Source organism: Sinohyriopsis cumingii, chromosome 11, assembly GCF_028554795.1.
Source record: "Sinohyriopsis cumingii isolate HCF-2022 chromosome 11, ASM2855479v2, whole genome shotgun sequence".
NCBI classification, from domain to species: domain Eukaryota; kingdom Metazoa; phylum Mollusca; class Bivalvia; order Unionida; family Unionidae; genus Sinohyriopsis; species Sinohyriopsis cumingii.
In genome coordinates this window covers 27,717,864-27,744,973 of record NC_142971.1, presented here as the reverse complement: position 1 = coordinate 27,744,973, position 27,110 = coordinate 27,717,864, and the positions used below count along the sequence as shown (strand labels likewise).

General features: G+C 37.9%; 1 protein-coding gene across 5 annotated transcripts; it reads right to left on the bottom strand.

Annotated features, from left to right (window-relative positions):
* Positions 1-1,361: 1,361 nt before the first annotated feature.
* On the bottom strand, positions 1,362-24,758 carry LOC149787818 (BTB/POZ domain-containing protein KCTD6-like). 5 transcript variants are annotated; one of them, XM_089974032.1, is made up of 3 exons: positions 24,416-24,758; positions 11,099-11,127; positions 1,362-8,147 (listed from the first exon to the last, which is right to left on the bottom strand). In XM_089974032.1, the coding sequence occupies exon 3, from the start codon at positions 8,034-8,036 to the stop codon at positions 7,335-7,337; it is 702 nt and encodes a 233-aa protein (XP_089830158.1). In that variant the 5' UTR covers positions 8,037-8,147; positions 11,099-11,127; positions 24,416-24,758; the 3' UTR covers positions 1,362-7,334. The 5 variants fall into 5 exon arrangements, with proteins under 5 accessions (XP_089830158.1, XP_089830157.1, XP_089830156.1 ...); XM_089974031.1 differs by lacking the exon at positions 11,099-11,127; XM_089974030.1 differs by lacking the exon at positions 11,099-11,127 and having other exon boundaries at positions 24,467-24,758.
* Between the last annotated feature and the right edge of the window lie 2,352 nt (positions 24,759-27,110).

Genomic DNA, 27,110 nt, shown 5'->3' with positions numbered 1-27,110 from the left:
GAAGTCTCATAGGCTACCCATGCAAGTACCTAAGTACAATAAAATGTGTAAAGATGACAAAATGCAGCCGAAATTGTAAAGGTAGAACATGGTCGATATAGAGAGACAAGTTGGAAATATATAGATGGATTATAGTTTCCCTGTGAAGAGAGAACTCCACTGACCTTTATTTGAGTTGATTCTGGTCTCTCATGATGAGAGCATGCTTCTCGGCACAAACAGAAGCAGTAACCAATATATTCATGGAATTTGCCTTCTATCCCTATATCAAGGGAGATTACCCTGCCTGACTGCTACCTAGGAAGCAGATAACTTGTAGCTCTTTTTAGCTCAAAGTTTTAATCTGGTAGGGCTGGATTTGCGAAGTAGTAGTACTTCTCCTAAGGTATTATGAGTGGGTAACTTATTTAATGAAAAAATGGAGAATACCAATACTATATACTATTTAAGGTTATTTTTATCAGGATCTCTTGCATTTATTCATAGATCAAACATCTTTATGCTGAACAAAGAATAAATGGGGCAGGCAATTTTGAACTATCCCATTAAAAAGGAAAATAAAAAGAATGCAGATGAAAAACAAAAGTACATGAATGATAGGCCATGTGTTCAATATGAGCCTTAGGCCATATGTGTAATATAAATCTTAGGCCTTATGTAGGAGTCTTAGGTCTTGTATGTAATATGAATCTCAGGCCATGTGTATAATATGAATCTTAGACCATGTGTGTAATATGAATTTCAGGCCATGTGTGTAATATAAATCTTAGGCCATGTGTGTAATATGAATCATAGGCAATGTGTGTAATATGAATCATAGGCAATGTGTGTAATATGAATCTTAGGCTTTGTGTGCAATACGACTGGGCATGTAGCATTAATTAATATGGTAGAACCATCCCTGATTATGTCAGATCACAAGTACTTGTGCTTTTAAAAATACTTTCAAGTAGAAAAGGAATATTTTAGGTGCTTAACTGCATAGCATTCATAAGTCTAACATTGCTCTGTTTGTATATAGAGACAAAAAAAACCAAATTATAAATTGTTAAAAAAATATTATTTTAGTCCAACTTATTTTATCAATTGAAAGCAAATGTTCATTCAGTTAGGGTGTGCATACATGTAATATAAGGTTAAATATATTGAGGCTAGTGTGCAAATAAATAGGACTGCTAAGTATAATTTCCAATATTCCGTGTTATCTTCAGTGTGAACTGAATTGCTAATGTTTAAATTTGCTATTTTTTACCATCATACTTTACTTTTTAAAAAAAGACTGGAGCTACAGTATCATAATAAATTAATATCCAATCAAAACAATGGTATCTGCAATTAACAAAATAAAACCAAACTCAATCTGAAATTCTGTGTATCATGATTTATTATACCAATATTAGAACAAAAGCAAAATTCCTTGGGCAAACCTAGATGACAAAAAACAACTTTAATACATGTACATGAAATCTTCTCTAAAATAATTCAAACTGATGCAAAAAATAACATCTTTGCATTTAGCTTAATTACATATTTATAAAAGGGCTTAAAATATTAAGGAGTGTTCTGCTATAATCTCCACACAGTGAAATGAAAGACATAAAATGCCCACTCAAACCATCTGCCTACAAAATGCTCTGTGAAAATTTCCATAGAAAAATGAATAACATTATATGTCTTCTATACATAGAAATGATGGATATTCTCACAAGGTACAAATGCAGGTTTTACAATGGTTAGTTCAGGTTGAAAATTTACAAGCACCTTATAGAAATTCATAAGCTAAGAAATAAACACAAAATTTAAGAAAGAAACTACAACACACTATGTATAAATTCAGATAGTATTATACTAATTAATATTGGGATCATTATGACAATAGCCATACATATATCCAGGGACCATTAGAACAATAGCCATAAACCTATTTTGGGACTATAGTATTAGGACAATAGCCATACAACCATTAGGACAATATCCTCACACCAATCCGGGGACCAATGGGACAATACACATACATATACCCAGTACCAGCAAAACTATGGGCCAATAGCAATGAACAAAATTAGCATTTTGTCTTGTATGTAAAACCCAGGTACTGTGTGAATGTTTGGTATGAACTGTGGTTTAAACAAGGTTTTTTCTTTGACCCCATAGGGACAGTGCTGACTCCAAAAAATGTTTGGATCTGATTGGGACTTTCATTTGTGCCATAGAAATAAAATTGGGGGTTTTAATGTTACTTTTTAAGGGATTAACAGTCTAGCCAACTGAAATAATAACAATGTGGTGTTCATTTAATCATCATTTTTATTAAGACATGTTATACTGGGTCTAGGGCCATCACAATTTGTAATGGATGAAATGGCATGTTGGGTAAGTGTTGCCCTTGCCAGCTCCACCTGAAAAAAATTACTGCAAAATCTGCAAAATGTCATCTACTGGGCTTGGCCCCTGTATCATCCACCCCTTAAGACAGTCCTGACTGAGTCAACACCATATGTATACATACCTGGTTTCTCTGACAAGTTAGATACTGGGAATGGTATTGCATATAAAGGTCACTCTAGTAGAAAAGATAGTCGTATTTGAGAATTATACAAAGCATAACTACGTTGTTTTCTCTAAGATTAATTTAGAATATTTATCAACTTTCTGTTGTGCTTCATAATATACTCTGGAGTAAAAAGTGCTTTTCCATTTCAAAAGAAAAATATAAGAACTTCAACTCCTTAACAAGAATATAGTGAAAGACTTATGTTCCACTGGCTGAAAAGAATTTCCAGAAATCTAAGATAAGACTATATATTCCTTTGAAGTGCTGGGTGTTAAAACTGTCTCAAATATTCTTGAGCAATAACAAGATTTTCAAGATGAATGTCATGGCTCCATATTGGACTGAAGACTTGTACAATTTAAGGTCCAACTAGATATCTTAGGATGTCTTTTGGTGTCAACTCCATGTTGATACGGAGCTGCAATAGCTTAGTGGTTAGCATGATGGACTCGATGTCAAAAGGGTGGGGGTGTGAATCCTACCAATGGACCAGCCTTGGTCAGCTATCATGGTGTGTCATTGGGCAAGGCACTTTACTTCCAACTGCCTCAGCACTAAATAACCTACTCATGCTGCTGTGCCATAAAAGACCAAACCAAAAAAATATTAATTTGACCATCCATTCAGAAGAAGTATATGTAGCAATAACAAGACTGTCAATATGGCGATATTTAATGCAAGGTCAACATCATGTCCATTTAGGACAACACCATAAAAATGATATTGGTGAAAACTGCATGTCAACATGACATTCCATTCAGGAGCAGCAGCAATAAAATGATTTTCATGATAGCTGCCATGAGAGCCATACTGAATGTCAGATTAACAGAATTTTCAGCTAAGACAACTATTCATTACATGAGGGGTGTGTGTGTGTGTGTGTGTGTGATTAGGATTTTTAACATAGCTTTAAAAAAAAATTAAGTCATATTGATATGATGTCTGCAATGTGGCAGTTTATAGTGATGTCTAGCACTGGGACATCATGCCACAGACATGTAGCATGATGTCCCCACCCAGTCACATTATCATGACACCAGGCCGACCAGACCTAACACTAACATCTTAATGCTGAGCGCTAAGCGAGGTAGATATTAGTACCATTTTTGTAATATTTTGGTATGACTCAGCCGGGGTTTGAACCCACGACCTCCCGCTTCTGAGGTGGATGCTCTAACCACTAGGCCACTGGAGCAGTATATTACATGAGGTAGTAATATCATTGCCACTTTGGCAGCCATATTTTGATGTTTCAGGTGTACCATTTAAATTTAGAATGTATAAAGTTTCACTGCAGTCTTCCAAGTAGTTTAAGATGAAGACCATAAAAAAACACAACCTGTGTTACTGTCTGACCGATGATGAACAGGTGATAGACAACTAAGCATCCTATAAGCTCTTCCATCAAAACCAGTATATATACAAGAAAAAATAATTCCTTTGACTTATTTCATACATTGAACAGTACCATATATACTTGCTTTTAAGATGAGACCAACTGCAAACTGCACAGACCCAGATCTGCCATCTCATAATATGCTGGCAGATCTGGGTAAGTGTAGTTTGTTATGAGTAATCAGAACAACAAATAACATAGACCCTGATCTGCCATCACATAATATGCTGGCAGATCTGGGTATGTGCAGTTTGTATGATGTAATTAGTACAATAAACAACACAGACCCTGATCTGCCATCACATTATGCTATGGAAGATCAGGATCTTAGCTGTTTGCAGTTTGACTCAACTTATAAGCAAGTATATACGGAATCAGACAAAAATAACTGGTCTGAGTTATTCTGTACATTGCACAATATTCCTGGTTAAGAATTATTTTTTTAAACTGCACAATTAATGGCAATTTCTTCTACCCTTTCACAAGAGATTTCATAAATCCTTTGATACATGGAAAAAGATTAAACATTTCATTAAATATTACCAGAATACCCTGACACTCCATATTATCCGAGTTTTAAAATGCCTATATTAAGCAGTATAAATCACCATTTCCAGTTTAATATTCTGTTCAGAATAATATCACATAAAAAAACAAAATAATGAATAAATAATTTACAGGACTACAGAATGACTTATAAATATCAGAAAATTATGGAGAAGTGAAAATTATTTCAACATTCATATAACCCAAGGTACCTAATGATGCATTTCTATAAGGACTTAAATACAGCACCAAACAAATAAATTTTAGTCACATCCAAAATGTCAAATCCATAAGCAGAACTTTATATCCTCTATTTTCTAATGAACAGATGAAAGCAGAGACAGGATATGCCTCACAGCAATGCTTTTTTACAATATAAATAAGTGTTGTGTGGAAACATATGACCTATAGTGATATATAGGAAATGAAGTGTGGATACTTCATTCCAAATTAAGGAGATATAAAAATGCAAATGATACAAATCTTTTTCAACAGTGAAAAAGGTTCCAATTAAATTACAAGATTAAAAAACCAACTGCTGTATTTCATTTAAAAACATTAAGCTGGCTGCCATGGCCTACATGCCAAGTCCACCCTAAAGCTTAGACAATGAAAGTTTGTATTTAGCTTATGATATGGGAATATTCAAGCTAAATTTCAAATTGGACATGGAATGGGAAAAAACAGCATTTAAATAAAAGGAAAGTAAAGCACTCTAACAATGGGGAAGTTTAGAGTGCACAGACCAAATGATCAGTATATTGGGCTTCCACACAAAAATCCAAAGATTGATCTTACTACTCATTAATTAGACAAAAGCTACTAATGTTGAAATCCGAGTGGCCGAGTGGTCTAAAGCGCTGACCGTTACGGATCACTGCCATCTCACCTCTGTCTGCGTCGGTTCGAGTCTCGGATTCGGCTAATGTGGTTATGTGAGAAAGCTTGCCAGTAGCTTCTCGTGGGTCGGTGGTTCTTTCCGGGGTTTTTCCGGGTTCTTCCTCCACCATTAATACTGGCCGCCATGTATAGCCTATCTAGTGCTGAAAAATGGCATTAAGCCCTACAACAACAACAACTAATGTTGAAATATGCCACTTACAAACACTGTCTATCCAGGTATACATTGGTGTTCATCAATTTATAAAGTGCTTTCAATAACTAGACGATCAATGAGAAAGTCTGATTGCTCAATTGCAAGAAGTCTCTTAATAAGTACTTTATGACAGTTTATAAAGAAGTCACTAAGCAGGCACTTGATTATGGCAGTTGATCTAGGTGTCATTCTGTTGTTGTTGTTGATGTAGGGTTTAACGCCATTTTTCAGCACGCGATAGGCTATACATGGCGGCCAGTATTAATGGTGGAGGAAGAACCCAGGAAAACCCCGGAAAGAACCACCGACCCATGAGAAGCTACTGGCAAGCTTTCTCACATACCCATATAAGCTGAATCTGAGACTCGAACAGTGTCATTCTGTAAGCACTTGAATATGGCAGTTCATCTAGAAGTCACTTTGTAAGCACTTGATTATGGCAGTTTGTGTGCATGTGTGTGTGTGATCTGGATTTTTAACGCAGCTTTTTAAAAAATTCAGTTATATCACTATGATATCTGCAATGTGGCAGTTTATAGTGATGTCTAGCACTTGGGCATCATATTGCAGACATGTAGCATGATGTCCCACCCATTCACATTATCCTGACACCAGGCCGACCAGTCCTAACACTAATCTCTTAATGCTGAGCACCTAACGAGACATCTGTTAGTACCATTTTTATAAGTCTTTGGTATGACTTGACTGGGGTTTGAATCCACAACCTACTGCATCCCAGGTAGAAGATCTAACCACTAGGCCACCAGAGCAGTCATTATTATGGCAGTTGATCTAGAAGTCTCTTTGTAAGCACTTGATTATGGCAGCCAATCTATAAGTCATTTTGTAAGTACTTGATTATACCAGCTGATCTAGAAGTCATTTTGTAAGCACTTGATTATACCAGCTGATCTAGAAGTCATTTTGTAAGCACTTGATTATACCAGCTGATCTAGAAGTCATTTTGTAAGCACTTGATTATACCAGTTGATCTAGAAGTCATTTTGTAAGCACTTGATTATACCAGTTGATCTAGAAGTCATTTTGTAAGCACTTGATTATGGCAGTTGATCTAGAAGTCTAACTGAGCTTTAATACTACTAATGAAGATTAAAAGTTTTGATATGTAACATCATTTTTTAACATAATTTTCACCCAGTTGCTCATTTATAAAGATGAATTAAAATTAGCACAGATTCAGGTAATCACACATCCTGTAGAAAATCATGTACAGAAACAAATCTGTTTTCATTCTGGTAAAGCACATACAGTATGTGCACAAGTTCAGATCCAACAAGTGACAATAAACAAAGCTATAATTTTTATTTTAAAATACTAAAACTTTCAAAGTTGATGTAAAGGGCACACAATTCTTATGATCTCATCTAAATCTCCATATAAAGATCATAGTTTTATTTGCTCAGGTCAGGTTTTCATACAAAATTCAAAGTACATAGAGAAAATAACCCTTATAACCCTTGAGACCCACCCCCAAAAAAACACCAAAACTGCTTGAATGGCAAAGACATTTAATATGACCATCTACGTATGCCAAACAAATTTCATTTGTCTGTGTAGAGAAGTTTCAATGTATATACCTTACTGACCAAGCTTAAGTCTTATGAAAATTAACAGACTTATGGAAGCAAATGAAAATGCCTCCACTTAACATGCAGTTTGTGGAGGTGGTGCTGGTGTGGGTAGGAGAGGGGAGGGTATAAAAACTATGTTAAAGACTTGTTCTAATGCACTTGGCAAGCTGAGATCATCCACCTATCCTTATAGCTGTGGACAATGTCATTAGCATCTGTTCCAACTGGACAAGTTGACATGTGTGATTCCACAAGGTCCCATCCATGACTCTTCAAGTGCTCTCCTGCTCTTAACCGAACATTACTCCCAGACAACAAGATTTCACAAAAGTCATTTCCTGAATTTAGATTTAGTCTCTCTGACTCAGACGGGTGAATATGTTGGGATGGTAGAGACAACAGAATCACATCCTTCCGCCCAGAAATGATTGTCCTAATTTGTGAGTTTACAGTTGGCATCACAGCAATATCACCAAACCTGATCTCTATTATTTCCAAGAAATGTTTAGGACTGACCCTAAGATGTTGTTCCATCTCTTTCAGTTCCTTAAGTTCTTTGATTAAAGGCAAAATTTGGTAAAAGTCAGCTTCCAAGGATAACTGATCCAGATTTGCAAACCCTGTTGGGAGAGAAAGTCTTGAGGAGCGTAAATAATTCAAAATATATTTAAATATTTCACCATCTCTGTCTATAAAATAGCAGCCAGTTTGATCCACATGTGTTGACAAAGTGCTGCTGAACATGGCCCCCAACATGGAGTTTGGATATTTACAAAGTGTTGCTCTGGTAGTTTTGTACTCCACTCCTCCTACACAAAGGTGTATTATTTCCCCATTTGGTGTTGTTCCCATGTCAGAACAGTCTTTATACTGTCATTAGGAAATGCTGTAAGTGATTTAATACAGAAAATTTGTGTTGTTTCATTGGAAATTGCTGGAATTCTTTTTTGCTCTATACATCAACTGAAAACAGAAAGAAAATAACACATTAATATTGACTGATTTTTAACATACACAGCAGCTAATTCCATTATCTCTTTTTGGGGTAAAAAGAATTAAGAAGAGAATTTCAACTTTTCATGTAAAAACCAAAACTCAATATGTATCTATATGATAACTCAGTTGGATGACATATTCAGTAAAATAGACAGAGCAGTAGACATGTGACAATCCAAGATTATTTGATGAAGGACTAATGTCTATCTATAACTGAAAATTTTGAAAGAGAATTCACCCCCGCTACTTCTGAAAATGACAGTACACCACTCCCTCGATAACTCGCGCACTGTTAACTCGCAAACCCGCTTATAACGCGGTGTCAGACGTGGATCCCATTTTTTAAACCCGAAAATACCCCAAAAATGTATCCCTATTTGTTGAACTTGAAGAAAATTGTGATCAAAATTGGTACTGGAAACTTTCATGTATCACTCATTTTATCATTGAAAACGTTAGATAGGACCTGGAAATTTTAATAAACACTATGAAATATCAAATTTAAAAATTATTTATACACTTTTTTACATTTTCTTTCCAAACGACATTTCTAGTACACCGCAATTAACGATATGTAAGGAAATTTCGATCAATGAAAATGTCACTTACGCCGAGTGGAGGCAGTACATTAATAAATAAATACAAATTAAATAATGTTTTTATCAATTGAAATTTGTGTTCTATTTTCATCTTTTAGTTCCTTTTAAGTGTAATCATCATAAGTGCAATGTGTCCTTTTGTAATTAAAGATAAAATGGGTCAATCTACCGTAACAGCTATGTCCGCGAGCGTTTCTCTGACCATGTTTTGATAAATGACTTGCGGAAGTATTTGTTGTATTGTTGCACTGAATTAAAAGTTGGCCTCCTTTATATTATCACGTTAATTATGTCTTTTGAATTTAAAAAAAGAGGTGGAATAAAAGAAAAGTTGAAAGGCTCAAAAATCGGACTAACTTAAAATCTAGCAGCTTCAGTCGTATGTCGGGTGAACTCACTTCATTTGATCAATCAAACACTGTAATAAATGATATTGTGTATGTAACAGAAACTACCTTAAATTAACCGACTCTTGCACAACTGTGATCAAAGCTAACAAGGCAGCAAAGCGAAAAGAATACTTCGTAAAATAAAGAGCTTGATTTCACAGATACAGACCATTGTTAGAAAGCGAGTTTCAGAGAATTCTTGAACTGGCATTTAGAGATATCCTCATGGATGATAAGAAATTTCATTATTACTTTTCCAATGAAATCATGACATTAACATTGTACTAACTGAAAAATAAAAATTTGAGTTTCAAAGTAGACGTGTCACGAAATAAATGTCGTGTGCTTTTGAAAAAAGGAATCTTGTTTGGTGGTGTATCAACAGTTAGTCTAGTTCCCAAATTGTGGACTACCAATTTGGCAAGATACTATTATATACCACTACGGGAACCAGACTCATCAAGAAAACAAAAGGCAGTGACGTAATACACAGATTTTTCGCGTACACGCGATGGTTGTTCAACCCAGTTGGAACGACCTTTCATATGTTGGCTATTCTGAGAGAAAAAATGTTATTTAAACAGATTAACGAACAACTTCATTAGAAAAAGTGCATTATTAAATATTATTATCGATGTGATTGTAAAATGAGGATTCAGTCATTAAACAGCCCAGTTCCCTAATGCTGCCCCCCCTCCATGGTTTTCTCGATGTCAAAGCAATTTTTTTCAATTTTTGGAGGTCCCTCGGTAACTTGTGCCTTGCTTATAGTGTGGTCTATGTTTGTGGACCCCATTGTGCGCGAGTTATCGAGGGAGAGGTGTACCTTCAAGAGACTAATGCTCCACCCAAAAATAATTTCAAGGAATCCAAAATAAAAACATTACTTCTTAGTATCTGCTGTGTTTAAATCATCTGGCAGTCATATTGAATTAAAAACCTGCACCATCCTCACACTGGAACAACTAGACACCATAAGAAATCATTTCATGAAAATAAATGTTGATGACCATACATTCATAAGGAAGTGTGATCAGATTTACACGTAGAATGTACAAACAGCTACATTTCCATATAGGATGTAGCCGCCATACTGGATGTCAGACTGGCACCATTTTCATTCAAGACCAACTAGACTTCATAAAACAGTCTTTTACTGAAAGTTACATGTCAATATGACCATCAATTCAGGATGAGAAGTGATAAGATTTTCAAGATGGCTACCATGATAGCCATATTGGATGTCTGATTGGCATCATTTTCATTTAAGACCAAACAGACATCATAAGAAATCTTTAAGTGGATACAACCATCCATTCAGGAGAAGTAGCAATAACATTAACAACATGGACAACATGTGGCCATATTTCATGTAAGATTATCTCCATTTTCATTGTGCATACATAACAAGTCTCTCGGATTGCTCAACAGTTTGATTTTAGACCCCATCTTTTGATCTACTGATTTGCAAAAAAAACTCCTGGAAATAAAAAAACTTACATGTATATAACAGTTCTTGAACTATTTGGAAATATAATAATGTTGGTACCATATTGAAATGTATGCAAACAGATTCAAAGTAAAATATGCCATTGGAAAAATATAAATGTTTGCAAGTTCAACAGTACTTGGTTAGACGAATGTAAATGTATGAAACATAATGAAAAGGAGAAAGCTTCGTGTACTGCACAATTTGTCACACACATTTGAACATTTCTAGTGGAAAAAAATGATCCTGAAAAGTATGCAGCACACAACAAACGAGATATGATGTGCCTAACGTGACACAAATGACAGCGACCCAGATGACATTCCTCCAACACTGCTGAGCTGCTTATTCAAGAGTGTGATGAATTTCTATGGGGAAGTTACAGTAAAGATGATAGCTAAGTTTATATTTCATAACCAGACCCTGAAGACTCTTGCTTACCTGAATCCTGAGACTGCACATCCTGAACACTTTCAGCATGTTGGGGAAGATTCAGACAGACCACCATGGAAATGTATGTGGAAAAACAGTCATCATCAATATCATATAACATAAATTATACCTAAGATATTTTTTTTAAATAGCCAGTATAACTAGTGAGGAAAGCCGGGGAAATTCTTTTTCTTTAAAATTCTAACCTATGCAAAATACGAAACTGTTGAGTGCCACCTCATTAAACTATCCAAAGGCCAATCTGAGGCTTGTATGTAAGTCTGGTCATACAAGTCCCAGTTTTCATAACCAGGCCCTTGTTAAAAAACTTATTAGCCCAGTTACTTGATTCTGAGGCCTCTATGATGTTTTGTTATTTTTTCATTTCATGACAATGGCCCAATCCTAGCCACACAAAAAATATATGGCTCTATGGTAGATACATCACTGATAATTTTGTGCACACCCACCCCCAGGCCAAACCAGCTGGGTGCAAAATCACACCACCACGTTAATGTTATGGAAGGTATGCATGAATTATCAGTGATCGGTATGATTTTCTGCTGATTTCTGAGCACTTGGGGCACTGTCCCCAACTATAATACCCTTATGGTAATCTACTGACAATATGCCAGATGCTGGGTTTTGAACTCACGAAGAGTCACAATTTCGGCATAAGATTCCAATGACATTACCACTAGATTTCAATCCAACTCATTTTAGACATAGCCATGCCAAAATAACTGCTCTAAAAATAATGTGTTCCCCACCAGCTCAATCAAATATCAAATACTAGCTACGATTATACATAACAGGAATGATTTAAAATACTCAGACACCAAATAAATCCTGTTTTTGATCTGTAATTAATTTTTTATCTGTATGTCTGTTCATCATTCTCTATAACATACAGCCCACATCACAGCTGGTGCTTAATAAATTATACATGATGGACCACCTGTGGCTCAGATATTATTTTGTGTCAACGACACAGCTTATATATCATTTCAGCAAAACACTCAGATATGCAAATAATTATAAATTATCTGCAATCAGCATTAAAAATATTTATTATCAGCAGGTATTTCTTTATATAATAAGTTTTAACTGATATAACAGAACTCGCCGTAGTCTAGTGTTAATGTCATTGGATTCTCATGCCAAAATTGTGAATCTTCGCGAGTTTAAACCCATCATCAGGCATACTGTCTGTGGATTACCATAACAGTATTATAGTTGGGGGCTGTGAACCCAAGCAATCAAAGTTTTTTTAACAAAGGGCCAATTATAAAAACAGGGCCTTGTATGACCAGACTTGCATACAAGCCTCATATTGGCCTTTGGATAGTTCAATGAGTCAACACTACTTATAATTTTGTTAGCTCCAATTTTGCAAATTGTGGCCTTAATGAGTTGGTTCCCCACCAAAGTCATCGCCACTTTTTTTGGGGTCAGTTCTCCCCAACCTGCTGCTAACTTTGACCTTTAAGTCCCAACACCTCTAGGTTTCTTTCCTGTCCTAAGCGCGAACCACCAAAGGTTTAGTTGAGGAACTTATTTCTAGAATGTATATGTGCAAAACCCAATTTTTTCCAAGTCACAATGACCATTACCCTTGACCTTTTGACCCCCAAATCAACAAGCCTCTTTATCACCTTAAGTACAAGATATCCACACTCTGCAATCACCTAGTGGTTCATGACTGGCTAGTGCCAGAGCAGCAGGACTGTTTATAATAATAATAATATGGTAATAATAATAATACTTTATTTAATATGGGTAACTCAGTCACTTATAATGTACTATTCTCCCCTTATGCCCTCATGATGAACAAAACTAATGCAAATACATGAAATTTAAAAAAAAAATTAGTAAGTAATTAAGTATAAAGCACAAAGTGTACATGAAATGAAACTAACAAAAGATACCTTTCTTTAGTAAAATAAGTTTTATGACTCCTAAACTTTTGACCTTTTCACAAGGTCATCATCAGATTATATACATGTACATGAAATGCAAAAAAAAAAAAAAAAAAAACCATAATAAATTAGAGTGCATATTTGTCAATATTTGCAACGAAAACTGATAATAGTCATATGACTTTGTTTGGAACACATTTAGATTTGTTTTGGATCTAATTGTTTTGAGGAGTTGATTCCAAAGAATAGCATCATTGTGAGCAAATGATTTTTCAAAATATTTGTTTCTGAAAATGGTGTATTACAATAATCATTTGTTATTGATGTCAGGCTAATCTGTGTTAAAGTTTCAGCCATTTCAATTTCGAGAATAGAATTCCAGATGGGGTATAAAACAACAAATTTAAGATAATTCTTGCTGCCTTTTTTGAAGTTTGTTGATTGTGTCAATATTACTATCAGTTGTATTCCCTCAAATTGTGCAACAGTGGTCCAAAAGAGGAAGGATAAATCCACTACAAAATAATTTCCAGTAGATGTGTGGAAGGTAAAATTTTGTCCTCTGTAAAAGATACACTCTTGAGTTTACTTAACATAAGCAATGCTTATACTAGTCTAGATACTTATCAATATGAACTCCCAATAGTTTATCAGTGTCAACATTTTCAATTTAATTGCTGAAGATATGGAGCTTACGATCTGGACTTCTGTTCACTGATAATCTTTGCCTCGTTCCAAGCAAAAATACATCAGTTTTTGAATGGTGTACATACAAAAGCAGGTCATTTATAAACAATAAGACTAATACAATAAATCCCTGTGGAACTCCTTTGTTGAGGGACATCATCTCTGATTTAATGTTACCAACTTGTTGGCTTCTGTCAGATGGGTGTGATTTGAACCACGAGTGATAAATGTATATTTCAAGTTGTATAAATTAAGCATATTACTGTCAGCTAAGTGAAAGGCCTTCTTAATGTCAAGGTATACAGTTGCAAATAATTTTCCACTGTCCATTGCAAGAAACCATTCATTAATGAGTGTTGTAAGTGCAACCCATCAGGTTTCATCTCAATCCGGATTAGGATGGGTGAAATAAATAGTACTTTAACAGGTAACCACGGAGACATTTGGAAACATGTATTTTGAACAGTTTAGATATGGTTAGCAGAATAGATATTTATCTATAATTATCTGGATTGATTTTGAACCCATTATATAAACATGCATAACCTTAGAAGCCTTCAGCAAAACATAAAATGTCATTAATAAACAGTATACTTTGTAGGTGTTACATCCAGGCCCCAAATTACAAAGCGGCAGAGTTTATGTTGTTTTACCTCTTGTTCTTGTAAATTTAAGTATTCAGCTGCACAAAAATTATACATGATGCTGACATTAGGATGTAAATGTGTTCTAGTGGCACTTGTGATGGGGGTACTTGCAATTTGGTTTATTTGTACACTTTCATAAAGACTTTTATCTAAAATTTGTGCATGATATTTTTCACCCATCAATTTCATTAGTGAATAGTTAAAATTCCACTCTAAAGTACCCATACTGTCAATGCCAGACAAAATGCTTAAAATGTGGTAAGCTGATTGGATACCTTCAGCTTCAGTATATCTTATGAGACTTGCTCAGTCTTTTTTATTACTAAATTTATTGAAATAATATCACGGTGTATTATGAATATACTTATGTGTCCATTCTTAATATTATACCTATAATAAAAAAAACAGTATATATACTGTATATGTGATATTTTACAGTTGACTGTGGAAGAGTGTGGTATTTACAACGTTAACTGTGACAGCCTGTGGTACAGTAAATTCATGGTTGATTCTGGTAGAAGTTGATTGTGGCAACTGCGGAAATCAAAGATTTCTCAAAATCAATACCAAAATTTAATAAAATGCACAACAAGCCGTACCTTTATTTCTTCCTTAATTTCCTTTGTAATTCAGAGAATTAACCCATTTTTTAATTGTAGGGGAGAATTCACCCTATTTTTAATTGTAGACGGGAATTCATTCCATTTTTAATTGTAGATGGGAATTACCCCTTTTTTAATTGTAGAGAATTTTCCTCCTAAATTTTCCGTTATGTAGAGCAGATTTTCAAATTCTACATCCCAGATTCATCAAGTGAATGCTGACTACTTCACTCCATGGCTGATTGTTACCAAATTATGCAATGATTTGGAACAAATTATGGCCTGCTCTGAACAAAATGCCAGGCTGATTCAGACCATGTGAAATATTTTAAGAAAAACAATGAGCTCACCCGATTTATTTTAGTTGTTGTTGTTGTTGTAAGGTTTTAACGCCATTTTTCAGCACACGATAGGCAATACATGGCGGCCAGTATTAATGGTGGAGGAAGAACACGGGAAAACCCAAGAAAGAACCACCGACCCACGAGAAGCTACTGGCAAGCTTTCTCACATACCCACAGTAGCAGAATCCGAGACTCGACCCCCCGCAGACAGCGGTGAGATGGCAATGATCCGTAACGGAGAGCACTTTGGACCACTCGGCCACTCGGGGCCCCGATTTATTTTAGTACTTATTGCTGTTTTTGCAAACATAGTAAGAAATGTAACGTTGATTTTCAGCTCTTAAATTTAGTTCCAAGTAAATTTCTAACCAAAATCACAATGACACAGATATGAGATAATGCACCTATATATTTTTTTATTCAAATGAAGTTTTGAACGTTTGGACTAAGAAAAACAAAGTTATTCTTTAAATTAAAACATTTTCGAAAAACATTATGAAACTTTTCATAAATCAGGCCAGTTAGGAACTCTTTCAGCAATATAAAATAGTATATATATATATATATATATATATATATATATATATATATATATATATATACACACACACACACACACATCCAAGGTATGTACAGTGGCATTAAGAAGGCTCTAGGCCCTACAGTGATAGGGGTTGCCCCACTTAAATCTCTGACTAGAGAGAAGATCACTGACCATGAGCAAAAGATGGCCAGATGGGTGGAGCACTACTCAAAGCTATACATGTCAGTCACTGATGCAGCCCTTAGCAGCATAAACTCCCTCAACTCCCTCCCAAACAATAAAAACACCAGCAAGTGACAGCATCCTGCCCGAAGCTATCAAACGTGGGAATCCAACATTGCTTCAGCTGCTGCATGAGCTACTTTGCCTCTGCTGGGAGGAAGGAGCCATCCCCCAAGACATGCACGATGCCACAATTGTGACCCTTTACAAAAACAAGGGTGACCGCAGTGACTGTAATAATTAGAGGGATCTTGCTCCTGAGCGTCGTTGGCAAAGTGTATGCCTGCATCGTACTCAACAGGCTGCAACTGCTGGTGGACCATGTGTACCTGGACTCCCAGTGCGGCTTCAGACAGGCAGGCTGACTACAGACATGATCTCCCTATGACAACTCAAAGAAAAGAGCAGAGAGCAAGGTCCTTTTTGAACTTCTCAGTAAGATCGGTTGCCCCCCAAAACTCTGCAGCATGATAATCTCTTTCCATGCCGATATGAAGGGAACAGTCCTGTATGATGGATTCTCCTCAGCCTCCTTCCCAATCAACAGCGGCATGAAGCAGGGCTGTGCGCTGGTGCCAACCCTTTTCAGGATCTTCTTCTCTCTGCTCCTGTCCTACACCTTCGACTCGTCCAATGATGTTGTATAACTACACACCAGGTCCTATGGGAGGCTGTTCAACCAGGCACAGATGCGCTCAAAGACCAAAGTGAGGTCGGTGCTCATCTGAGACATGCTTTTTGCAGATGATGCGGCTCTTGTGACCCACACCAAAGATACCCTCCAGAGACTGGGAGAGCATTTCACTGATGCCTGCAAGCAGTCTGGGGTCACCATCAGCCTGGAAAAGACAAACATCAGTGTGCAAGATACTACCATTGCCTCTTCCAACAAAATTGAAGTTGTCACTCTGGAAGCAGTCAACAACTTTACTTACCTGGGGTCAACCATCAGCAACACACTCTCGCTTGATGTGGAGCTGAACAAAAAGCTTGGAAAGGCAAACACCATCATGTCACATCTAATGAAGAGGGTGTTGGAAAACAATGTGCTGACAGAGCACATCAAGATCCAAGTATAGCAGGCCTGCGTTCTCAGCACCCTTCTATATGGAAGTGAGACCTGGAGCACCTACACGAGGCAAAAGCGCCAGCTCAACTCCTTCCATATACGGTGCCTGAAACGCACCCTAAAAATCAGCTGGCAAGACAGTGTCCCACACAGCGAGATCCTGCAGTGTGCAAGTACCCCCAGCATGTACTCCCTGCTGACCAAATGCCGCCTTTGATGGCTGGGACACGCCCGAAGCATGGAGGATTGGAGGCTGCCAAAGGACATCATATGGACAGTTGGCCACTGGCACCAGAAGAGTCGGCTGCCCCTCACTCTGTTTCAAGGATGTGTGCAAGAGGGACATGAAGGCATGCAACATTTCACCTGACAGCTGGGAAGTGCTGACCGAGGATCGAGGCACCTGGAGACTGATGTTAAGCAAGGGCATAGCAATCGCTGATGCCAGGAGAGGTCAGTTGGCGGCAGAGAAACGTGAGAATAAGAAGAGTGTGGCAGCAACCCCAGTAACTCAGACTTCCCAGTATGTCTGCATCAACAACAATAGGGACTGTCACTCGAGCATAGGCCTGCACAGCCACAGCAGACACTGCCAACACCCGAGACAGAAGACACACCAAGGGCATAATTCAATGGTCTCTCGAGACTGAGCTGCCAATGATGATGTAGAGTTTTTTCAAAGGAAAATACAAAACATAGACAAGACAAACAAATAAAAGACAAAAACCATTGTGTTTACAAAACTTTACATGGTTGTTTCTACAGGAATTAAACCTTTCAATTTATTATGTTTCAACTAGTTTATTTCATATATATATATATATATATATATATATATATATATATATATATATATATATATATACACACAAACACACACACAAGGGTTGACTGCCCTGCGACTATACCCTCTCACAGCATAGCCTAAGGAAGTAAACCCGAACAAATAATCCAGAGACAGAGTCCTTAAGGCGACTTGGCATTGCTTTCAGTGTCATCTCAGCAACTCCTGCGATGCAGCTGGTGCCATGACATATCAGCTTGTCCTTTCCCTTGGATCCATCAGCTGCGTGAAGAGGTGGGGATCAGCTGCATGGGCTACAGTTGATTCTCCATATCACCCTGCCCAGCCTGCACCTTGGAAAGGACACTCCAGCTTCACTCTACAGCATCGACACAACACGGGAAGCAGCAGTTTACCAGTTATAAGTCTTGGCTTGACTGACGTAGAGCCAGACATAAGGGGTTGCTTCTGACGGTTGGAGACACCAACAGGTTTCACTGGACAGCTACCATCCGCTTTAAACTGGGCAACCGCCAGCCAATAAGGTGCTGTCCCGCCACAATTCGCTTGCCTTGCTGGGTGTGTAAGGCTTAAGGTACGTGAGTACCTGACAAGCGGACTGCAACTATTGCACCAAGAAATAACAAAAGAAAACCAACAATGAAACCTCCAATCCTCAAGCTAGGTACCTGGTATGTCCGGACCATCCTGACTGGGCTTTCAGATGATCTCCAGATAATCAGTGATGTTTGAAAGACTTCAGTCATCAACGACAAACTTGCAAGACTCCAGGTCGACATCACCTTGCTACAGGAGACATGACTACCAGATTCCGGGTCCCTCAGGGAAAAGAACTATATGTTCTTCTGGCAAGGAAAGAGCGCAGATGAAGCCAGAGAGTTTGGTGTTGGATTCACTGTCAGGAACACTCTGCTGGGATGACACAACCCTGCCAACATGGAAATGGAAGACTGCTATCCCTCTGCCTCCACACAACAACCAGGCCTCTCAACCTATCAGTGTTTATGCTCTCACACTAAGCACCACAAATAGATACCAACAATGAGTTAGACTCGCTCATCTACAAAATTCCCAAGGAAGAGAACTTTATTTTGCTGGGCGACTTCGACACTAGGGTGGATGCTGACTATGACTCTTGGCCTTCCTGTCTTGACAAGTTTGGCGTTGGGAAGATGAATCAGAATGGGCAGCGCCATCTAGAGATGTGCTCGTACCATGACCTCAACATCACCAATTCATTCTTTCAGACAAAGCCACAGCATAAAGTGTCTTGGAGGCATCCCCGGTCTAAAAACTGGCACCAGCTGGACTTGATCATTACTAGATGGTCTGCATAAAGGGTGTGCTTCTTACCCATACATTCCACAATGCTGACTGCGACACCGACTACTCACTGGTGTGCTGGAAAATGAAGCTTCAGCTGAAGAAGATCCACCACTCTAGGCAAGAGGGTAAACCACACAATGATGTGAGCAAAACATCATATCCAGACAAGGCTGAGGAATTCACCTATGCTCTTTCCAAGACATTTGATTCAGAACCTTCCAATGGCAGTGCCAAAGAAAGATGTGATCACATCAGAGAGCCTTAGAGAAACTGTCCTTGGGTAAAGCCTCAAGGAAGGATGGCATCCCAGCAGAAGTCATCAAGTGTGGCTGTAGCGTGCTGCTCACACACCTGCATGACCGCCTCTGCCAGTACTGGGATGAGGGTGCAGTGCATCAGGACATGAGTGATGCCAACATCATAACCCTGTACAAGAACAAGAGCAACAGAAGCAACTGCAACAACTGCAGGGGCATATCCCTTCTCAGCATAGTGGGTAAAGTTTTGCAAGTGTCATCCTGAACAGACTGCAGACGCTTGCTGACAGAGTGTATCCAGAATCACAGTGCAGGTTCCGTGCAGAAAGGTCCACAATCAACATGATCTTCTCAGTCAAGCTACTGCAGAAGAAATGCAAAGAACAACAAAGAACCCTCTTCCTGGCCTTTATAGACCTCACCAAGGCATTCAATCTGGTCAGCAGAGATGGACTCACAATCCTGGCGAAAATTGGATGATCCGATCCTTCCATGATGACATGAATGGCACAGTGCAATATGATGGCTCAACATCCAACCCCTTTGACATCAGCAGTGGAGTGAAATAGGGCTGCATCCTTGCCCCCATGCTCTTTGGCATCTTCTTAGCAGTCCTGCTCAAGCACGCCTTTGGGACATCCACAGAAGGGATCTACCTGCAGAGACGATCAAATGGCATACTGTTCAACCTGGCACAACTGAAGGCAAAGAGCAAAGTGCGTGAAGCAACCATCAGGGATATGCTCTTCGCAGACGATGCTGCTCTATCCACTCACACAGAAGCCGAGCTACAGCGCCTGATGGATTGCTTTGCTAAAGCATGCGAAGAGTATGGGCTGACCATTAGCCTAAAGAAAATAAATGTGATGGTTCAGGATGCGGTCCCCCCAAGCATCATCATCAACAACTACAAACTTGAGGTGGTCAGTCAGTTTACATACCTCGGCTCTACCATCACCAACAACCTCTTGCTCGATGCTGAGCTCAACAAGTGGATTGGAAAGGCATCAACAACTCTCTCCATGCTGTCGCAGAGAGTGTGGAACAACTGCATACTGACCCTAAACACTAAGACCTCCGTGTACCATGCCTGCGTGCTAAGCACCCTCCTGTACACCAGTAAAACCTGGACTCTGTACACCTCACAAGAGAAAAGACTGAGCGCCTTTCACATGTGATGCCTCCAACGCATACTCAGGATCACCTGGAATGATCGAGTAACAAACAACGAGGTGAGTGAATGTGCTAAGATACCCAGCAAAGTCACATTCCTCCGCCAACATCTCGTCAAATGGCTGGGTCATGTACATTGGATGGATGATGGATGGATCCCCAAAGACATTCTTTATTCGAAACTTGCATCTGACAAAAGGTTGATCGGATGGCCACATCTCCACTTCAAGGATGTCTGCAAGTGCGACATGAAAGCCCTTGACATCAATATCAACACCTGGGAAGAGCTCGCTCTAGACAGGTCCAGCTGGTGACATGCTCTGATCACTGGTCTGAAAGCTGGTGAGGACAAGCTATGCTTGCTAGCTGATGAAAAGCAATCACAGAGGAAGAAGCAGCTCCATTCCACACCAGATGCAACCTTCAAGTGCAGCAAGGATTGCCACTTTCGTGTTGGGCTACATAGCCACAGCAGACGCTGCATAACCACCAACTTGGACATATCTCATAGGCGCACTTCCATCGTCTCTCAAGACTAACGGATGCCAACAACAATCATATATACATATGCAACTCATGTTTGTTTCATGTTATATTTATCAAATATAAATAAATCAGTGTTGGCTCAGTAACACAATATTAAAATGTACTTTAGTGTTATCACTTAAGTTGGATCTCAAGAGTAAACACAAAAACCATCAAACCATTTTATTTTCATCCTAACCCTTGAAAATGTTGCAAATGTTATCTGAAAGTAAATGTTTCATTTAAAGTACATGTCAAATCCATTTAGGCTTATTATGAGTAGAATTTTTTCTATACATTATATTAGCACATATAATAACAAATGCTTGTAACAAAAATCACAAAGTTATTTAAAGTCTGCATTACATTTCATGTCCTATAATTGTTTTAAATCCATTAAACTGGAAAATGACAGCAAAAAGCATTTAAATTAAACAAACAGGCTTCGTAAAATGATGGTTAGATGTTCTCACTATTACTGTTTGCAATTAAATATTAATGATTAAAAAAGGACTAAAGTATTTTTTGTTCAGTGCGAGTAATTTGCATAAAAAATTAAATTGTACATTATGAATTAAACAAAATAAAAAGCATGTGGTGCTTTAAATGAAGTTTGGTAAATTTATATTTCATCTTTCTAAAGAGACATCACCACCATTTTATAAAATTCAAGATACAGTCTAACACAGAGGTGGGCAAGCTTTCCAGTGCAAGTGCAGCATTCACAAATTTACACCTTGTCGCAGGCCGCATAGTTCATTAAGTAAAATAATTAATATTTGAAATAGCAAAAATAAAAGGTTTTTCTAAATAACATCTAAATTAATTTTCAGTTGCTAATATGTTGTCAATATTTGAAAACTTAAACTTCAAAAGAAGCACATTTATTTGATAAACAGAGTAACATAAACAGTCAGTGCAAATGATGACTTGTTCCTAGGCCGCATGAAAACCCTTGGCAGGCCGCACGAAAGCCCTTGGCGGGCCGCATGCGTCCTGCGGGCGATAGTTTGCCCACCCCTGGTCTAACATCACAGAACAGGGCCATAATCTGATGTAAATTCCAGGTGGTGTTTCCTTGATAGCAGTTTTGAATAGCTGAGCATATTTGAAAATAATGTGATAGCCAATATTATCATATCTGAAACCACAGGAGTCTGATGTTTTATCAATAAAATACAATGAAATCTCTGACAACACAAAATCACCTTATCGGTACTATAAATTAACACAAGGAGTGCAAATGTAACCCCAGACTCTGCTCTATTTGACTTTTATCACACGTCTTTTATCATTTCAGATACCTGTACTGATCACAGAGCAGAGCCTGTGTTATCTTTTAATACTACCGAATCCAGCATCCATCTTGGCTTTAAGGTCTCAGTGGATAGTTTCATATTTTGACACCGCCCTAATTTTTAAGGTAGAAGGCATGAACCTAATTATCACAAGCCTAGCATTTATAAATTCACAGAGAAGCTAAATCTGTAATGTGGTTTAGAATTACTTTGAGTTAGGCTAGAAAATGGGTTGGCTTGTTTGGTGACTGCCAGTCACAGTTAGACTAGCACTGGAGATCAAATGCGTAACTTGGGCTGCAAATGAACAGCCAACTTGGCATACATATTTATGTATGTCTGCTACAGAGGTAAATATCTAAAAATCGAGATGGTTGAGGGGTGATGAAAAGTATGCTAATTTGTTATAGTACTAGTGAACTTTATTCATGCATAAGGCACATACTGATTCTTTTAGCTGCCAAGCCACAGGAAACTATTCAAAATAGCTCTTTGTTGTCAAAATGAATATAAAAACGAGGGGTTGGTGGCAGTGTTGGTTCATTTTAAAAGCCACCAGTTGTATAAGGAATTAACCTGATTACCAGTCAAAATCTCACATGTATGCTTTCTACAAAAATCATTAGCTTCTTTTTATTTGTATCTTCAGTGTAAAATTACTCTCATTTTTCTGCAATAGGTCATTGTCGGATGAAAATTCACCACATAAACTGTCCAGTAAGACCTAATACAGTAAAACCTGTCATGAAAGAACACTGCTATGAGAGACCACCTGTTCTGAGAACCCAGGATTTCCATGCACAGATTTATTGATTATATAGTGTAATGACCTGTTATGAGATCCATTGTTTTTTGGCAGAAGGGGTGGTTGTTCAAGACAGGTTCTACTGTAAGTGTGATGACATCATCAACTATCATTTCTACTATTCTAACTTTAACTAGATATTTCTGTTCAGGAAATTTTAATAAAATTATCATATGATACAATCTGAAATAAAAGGTAATTTAAATATTTTATTTTGTGAAATTACTTTCAGTGTTATTCACCACATGGTAGAATTGGATACTTCTGCCTGATGGATTCCTGTAGGCCAGTGCTGTCCAACCTTTTTGACATCATGGGCCACTGAAAAACGTTTATCTTGAAGCCGAGCGCCACAGCAGAAAACTGAAAAGCAACGACTATATAGCTGCACGAGCTCTTGCGGGCCATTGAAAATCAGCCCATGGGCCGCATGCGGCGTGGGTTGGACAGCACTGTTGTAGGCCAACAAAACAGCCCTTCACCTTAGTCCTACATGTAAGACCTTGATGCTGATATTTATGTTTTGTAGCACTAAAACAAAAACAACATGCGCTATGTCTTACATTTTAGGACTACCCTTCACCCGTGATGATATTGATTTTCGGATCATCCATCAGTATCAACATAGATTTGTGGGGTTGATTTATCGCACTAGGCTTCATGTAGAGAGACTATGTGACCGTTACAGTGAAAATAAAGGTAAATTCGCCGGATTAGATTCATGCGATGGCCGTCCGAGAGTTATGCATTGGTATGTTACTGTTTTTTGAATGGATATGTGTAGCTTTTCAGTCTTTTTGGCGATCCTAAAACGTTTAAAGACGCGTGACAAGATTCTAATCGAGCGGAAGCTGGGGTTACGCTTGCACTCCTTGTGTTAATTTATAGTACCGATAGGGTGATTTCGTGTTGTCAGAGATTTCATCTTACTTTATAGATAAAACGTCCGACTCCTGTGTTGAAGCAAAAATAAATGCCACATTTAAATAAAAAAACGAAACTTAATTACATATCAAATGGTAAAAATCGGCCTGCAATGTGGTCCGCAGTAGTCTAACAATGGGTCGACCCAAAAATATAAAATATCAGGATCGATGTCTTACATTGTTGAACTAGGTCCCAATTAGTACTAATATTAGTACCCTTACTCGTACCTCGTGGACAACCACAACAAATCAAGTTAAGGCTACGACATCGTAGCTAGGTCCCAATCAGCCGTAATTTGGTCCGAATCAACCTGAACCCATCCAAATTACAAACTCAATGTTCTGATAACAGCGTCAAAAGCTCAAACACTTTATCCGATAGGGCCATCGCCAAGATAATGTTAAATTAGTGGAAATTAGACACCTGTTAACCGGTAAATCTTCCACTAACCCTCACACATTACTACATCTTGGCCGGAATACCTGAGCCAGCGATGATATAGGCCTAGCAGAAGTGTAAGGTTCGCGACCGAGAGTGTGAACCCGATCAGTACTTATGTAAATTACACGCTCTTGTACGCAACAGAAAATGCGTGCAAACCACACTTTGCGTATTGCTTAATTGACACAATTTTGTATTAAAATCTGTATTAGAAAAAAATATTAAAAAAAATATGGGGATGCTAGTCCATGACAGAACTTGATATTAATCTTACGTTTTGAAAGGATTTTAAAAAAAAGTTCCGTTAAAGAGTGATGGATTGCTGGCTTGTTGTCAAGCGTAAAGTATTGCCTATACTTTTATACCGTCTAAAATGGCCCGGAAATAGCAATATTTAAAGTACTGTTCTATAATCATGAAAATACACATGCTTGTCCATAACACGGTGAGTATTTTGAAGTATAAGCAAACCTTTACACATACAAGACAATAAGCCAGGTATCCAAGCAAGACAAACAACTGCTCCATAATTTAGGCACCTAAGCATAGCTATAGGATAAACCATTTCCACTATACTCAACATAATCGCATGTAGGATACTGTGGTAAATTAATTTTCTTAAATATTTTTTAATGGGTGGGGGGGTATTTTTATGTGCAAACCTTCTCTTAAACTCGCTCATTCCATATGATTTTTAAAAAATTCTTTCAAAAAATTTATCTTGAATATTTATCACTCACGTCATAGGACGGCAATAGCAAGTTTAAATATAATTTACAGACTTTGGCTATCTACCACCCACCCACTACAATTGCACCTATCCATATTTATAGCATCAATTAACAACAAAAGTATTTCACATTTGTTAGGTATATATTCAAAATAAACCATTTGACTATTATATACAGCTGTACTACAGTATTTGAGCAATAAACTTTAGTTAAGATATATTCTCAAGAAAGTTAAGGAATTCTACCTTGAATCTACGTGGCATTACTGCAGCTATCTTCTCAATGTTGGAAATCTGTGTGAAAAAAAAAAAAAAAAAAAAAAAAAAAAAACAGCCTTTATTTGCATGAACTAGCATGTACATGTATTAACTGTTCATAACTGCTGCAGTATATCTACCAGCTTTGTGTACGTACATACATAATGGATATAGTTCTCCATTGTTATAACACATTTTATTGTAACATGATTCCACATATAATGCAGTGGCCCATGACCCAATTATACCAATGCAAAACAATATAGGTTGAAAGAAAAGAATGTGAAATTAAGTTAAATATATGAAGCTCCTGTAATAATTTATATACAAATTTGCAGTTATCAGCCTTAAAAAGATCACAATGCAGTGATTGACTTCTGACACGCATAGCGGCGGGGGGGGGGGGGGGGGCGGGGTCAGTCGATCTTTTTAGGGTGACGACAGCCCACCCTCACCCAACCCGCCAAAAGTCCCTACCCCGCCTCCTACAGTCTGGGCCTTGGAAAACGAAAATTTTGATTTCTTAATTGCCAAAATCCAATCCGAGCCTTGTAAGGTGACCAGACCTTCTCGGGGTTGACACCCACCCCCCTTGTGAGGCCCCCCCAGATTCATCGTCAAGGCTTCTGAAAAATGTTGATTTCTTTGTAACCAAAAGCCAATCCATGCCTTGTAGATAAGCCTGGTTGGCAAGATGAAATCCACAAGGGCCAACCATTTCAATGAAGCACGACAACAGTAACGCCCAGATGCGGTCTCGGGGTGGGAGAAGAAAAAAAAAACAAAAAACAAACATTGCAGGCTTTGGTATGTCGCTGCGTTTACTGAGTTTGATGTGTATTTTAGTATGTCCGCTGACCAGGAATGTGTAAATAAATCGTTGTCGGAATAATAATAATAATTAAGAGATTCTGCACTAACGATGGAATCTCGCACAACTAAACTAGCCCGACAACGACTATAGTCTGACTATACCTCCCGTTTGTTTGTACCCACCCCCCACCGATTTCAATAACGGAAATCTTTAATGTGATAAAAAAGTGCACATAACTTAGTCAATTCATTCGTTAGTTTATAATTTAAAACCTGAATGTGACCAGAGTGGCCCTAAAAATTACATTCTCTGCGCCTTTCATGCTTAATAGATTTTCCATACGAACGCAGCGCCATGTTGCGTACACTATGGGCAAGATGATTTCCTCAGACATGATTGTGACGTGGTTCATCCTATTCTGTGACTGCCGAATAATTCCGTGAAGTACCATGATGCTGAGAGTTTAGAGTTATACGCTTCGCACACATGTACATATAAATTACACCCACGAAATCATCAATGAAGCAGCTGCTATCTGCAAGCGATTATTTACCAGTGGCGTCATGGACAGCAGTGTTTATCGGGCACTAATCGATGAAATTACCGATGTTTACTAAAGTAATTGATC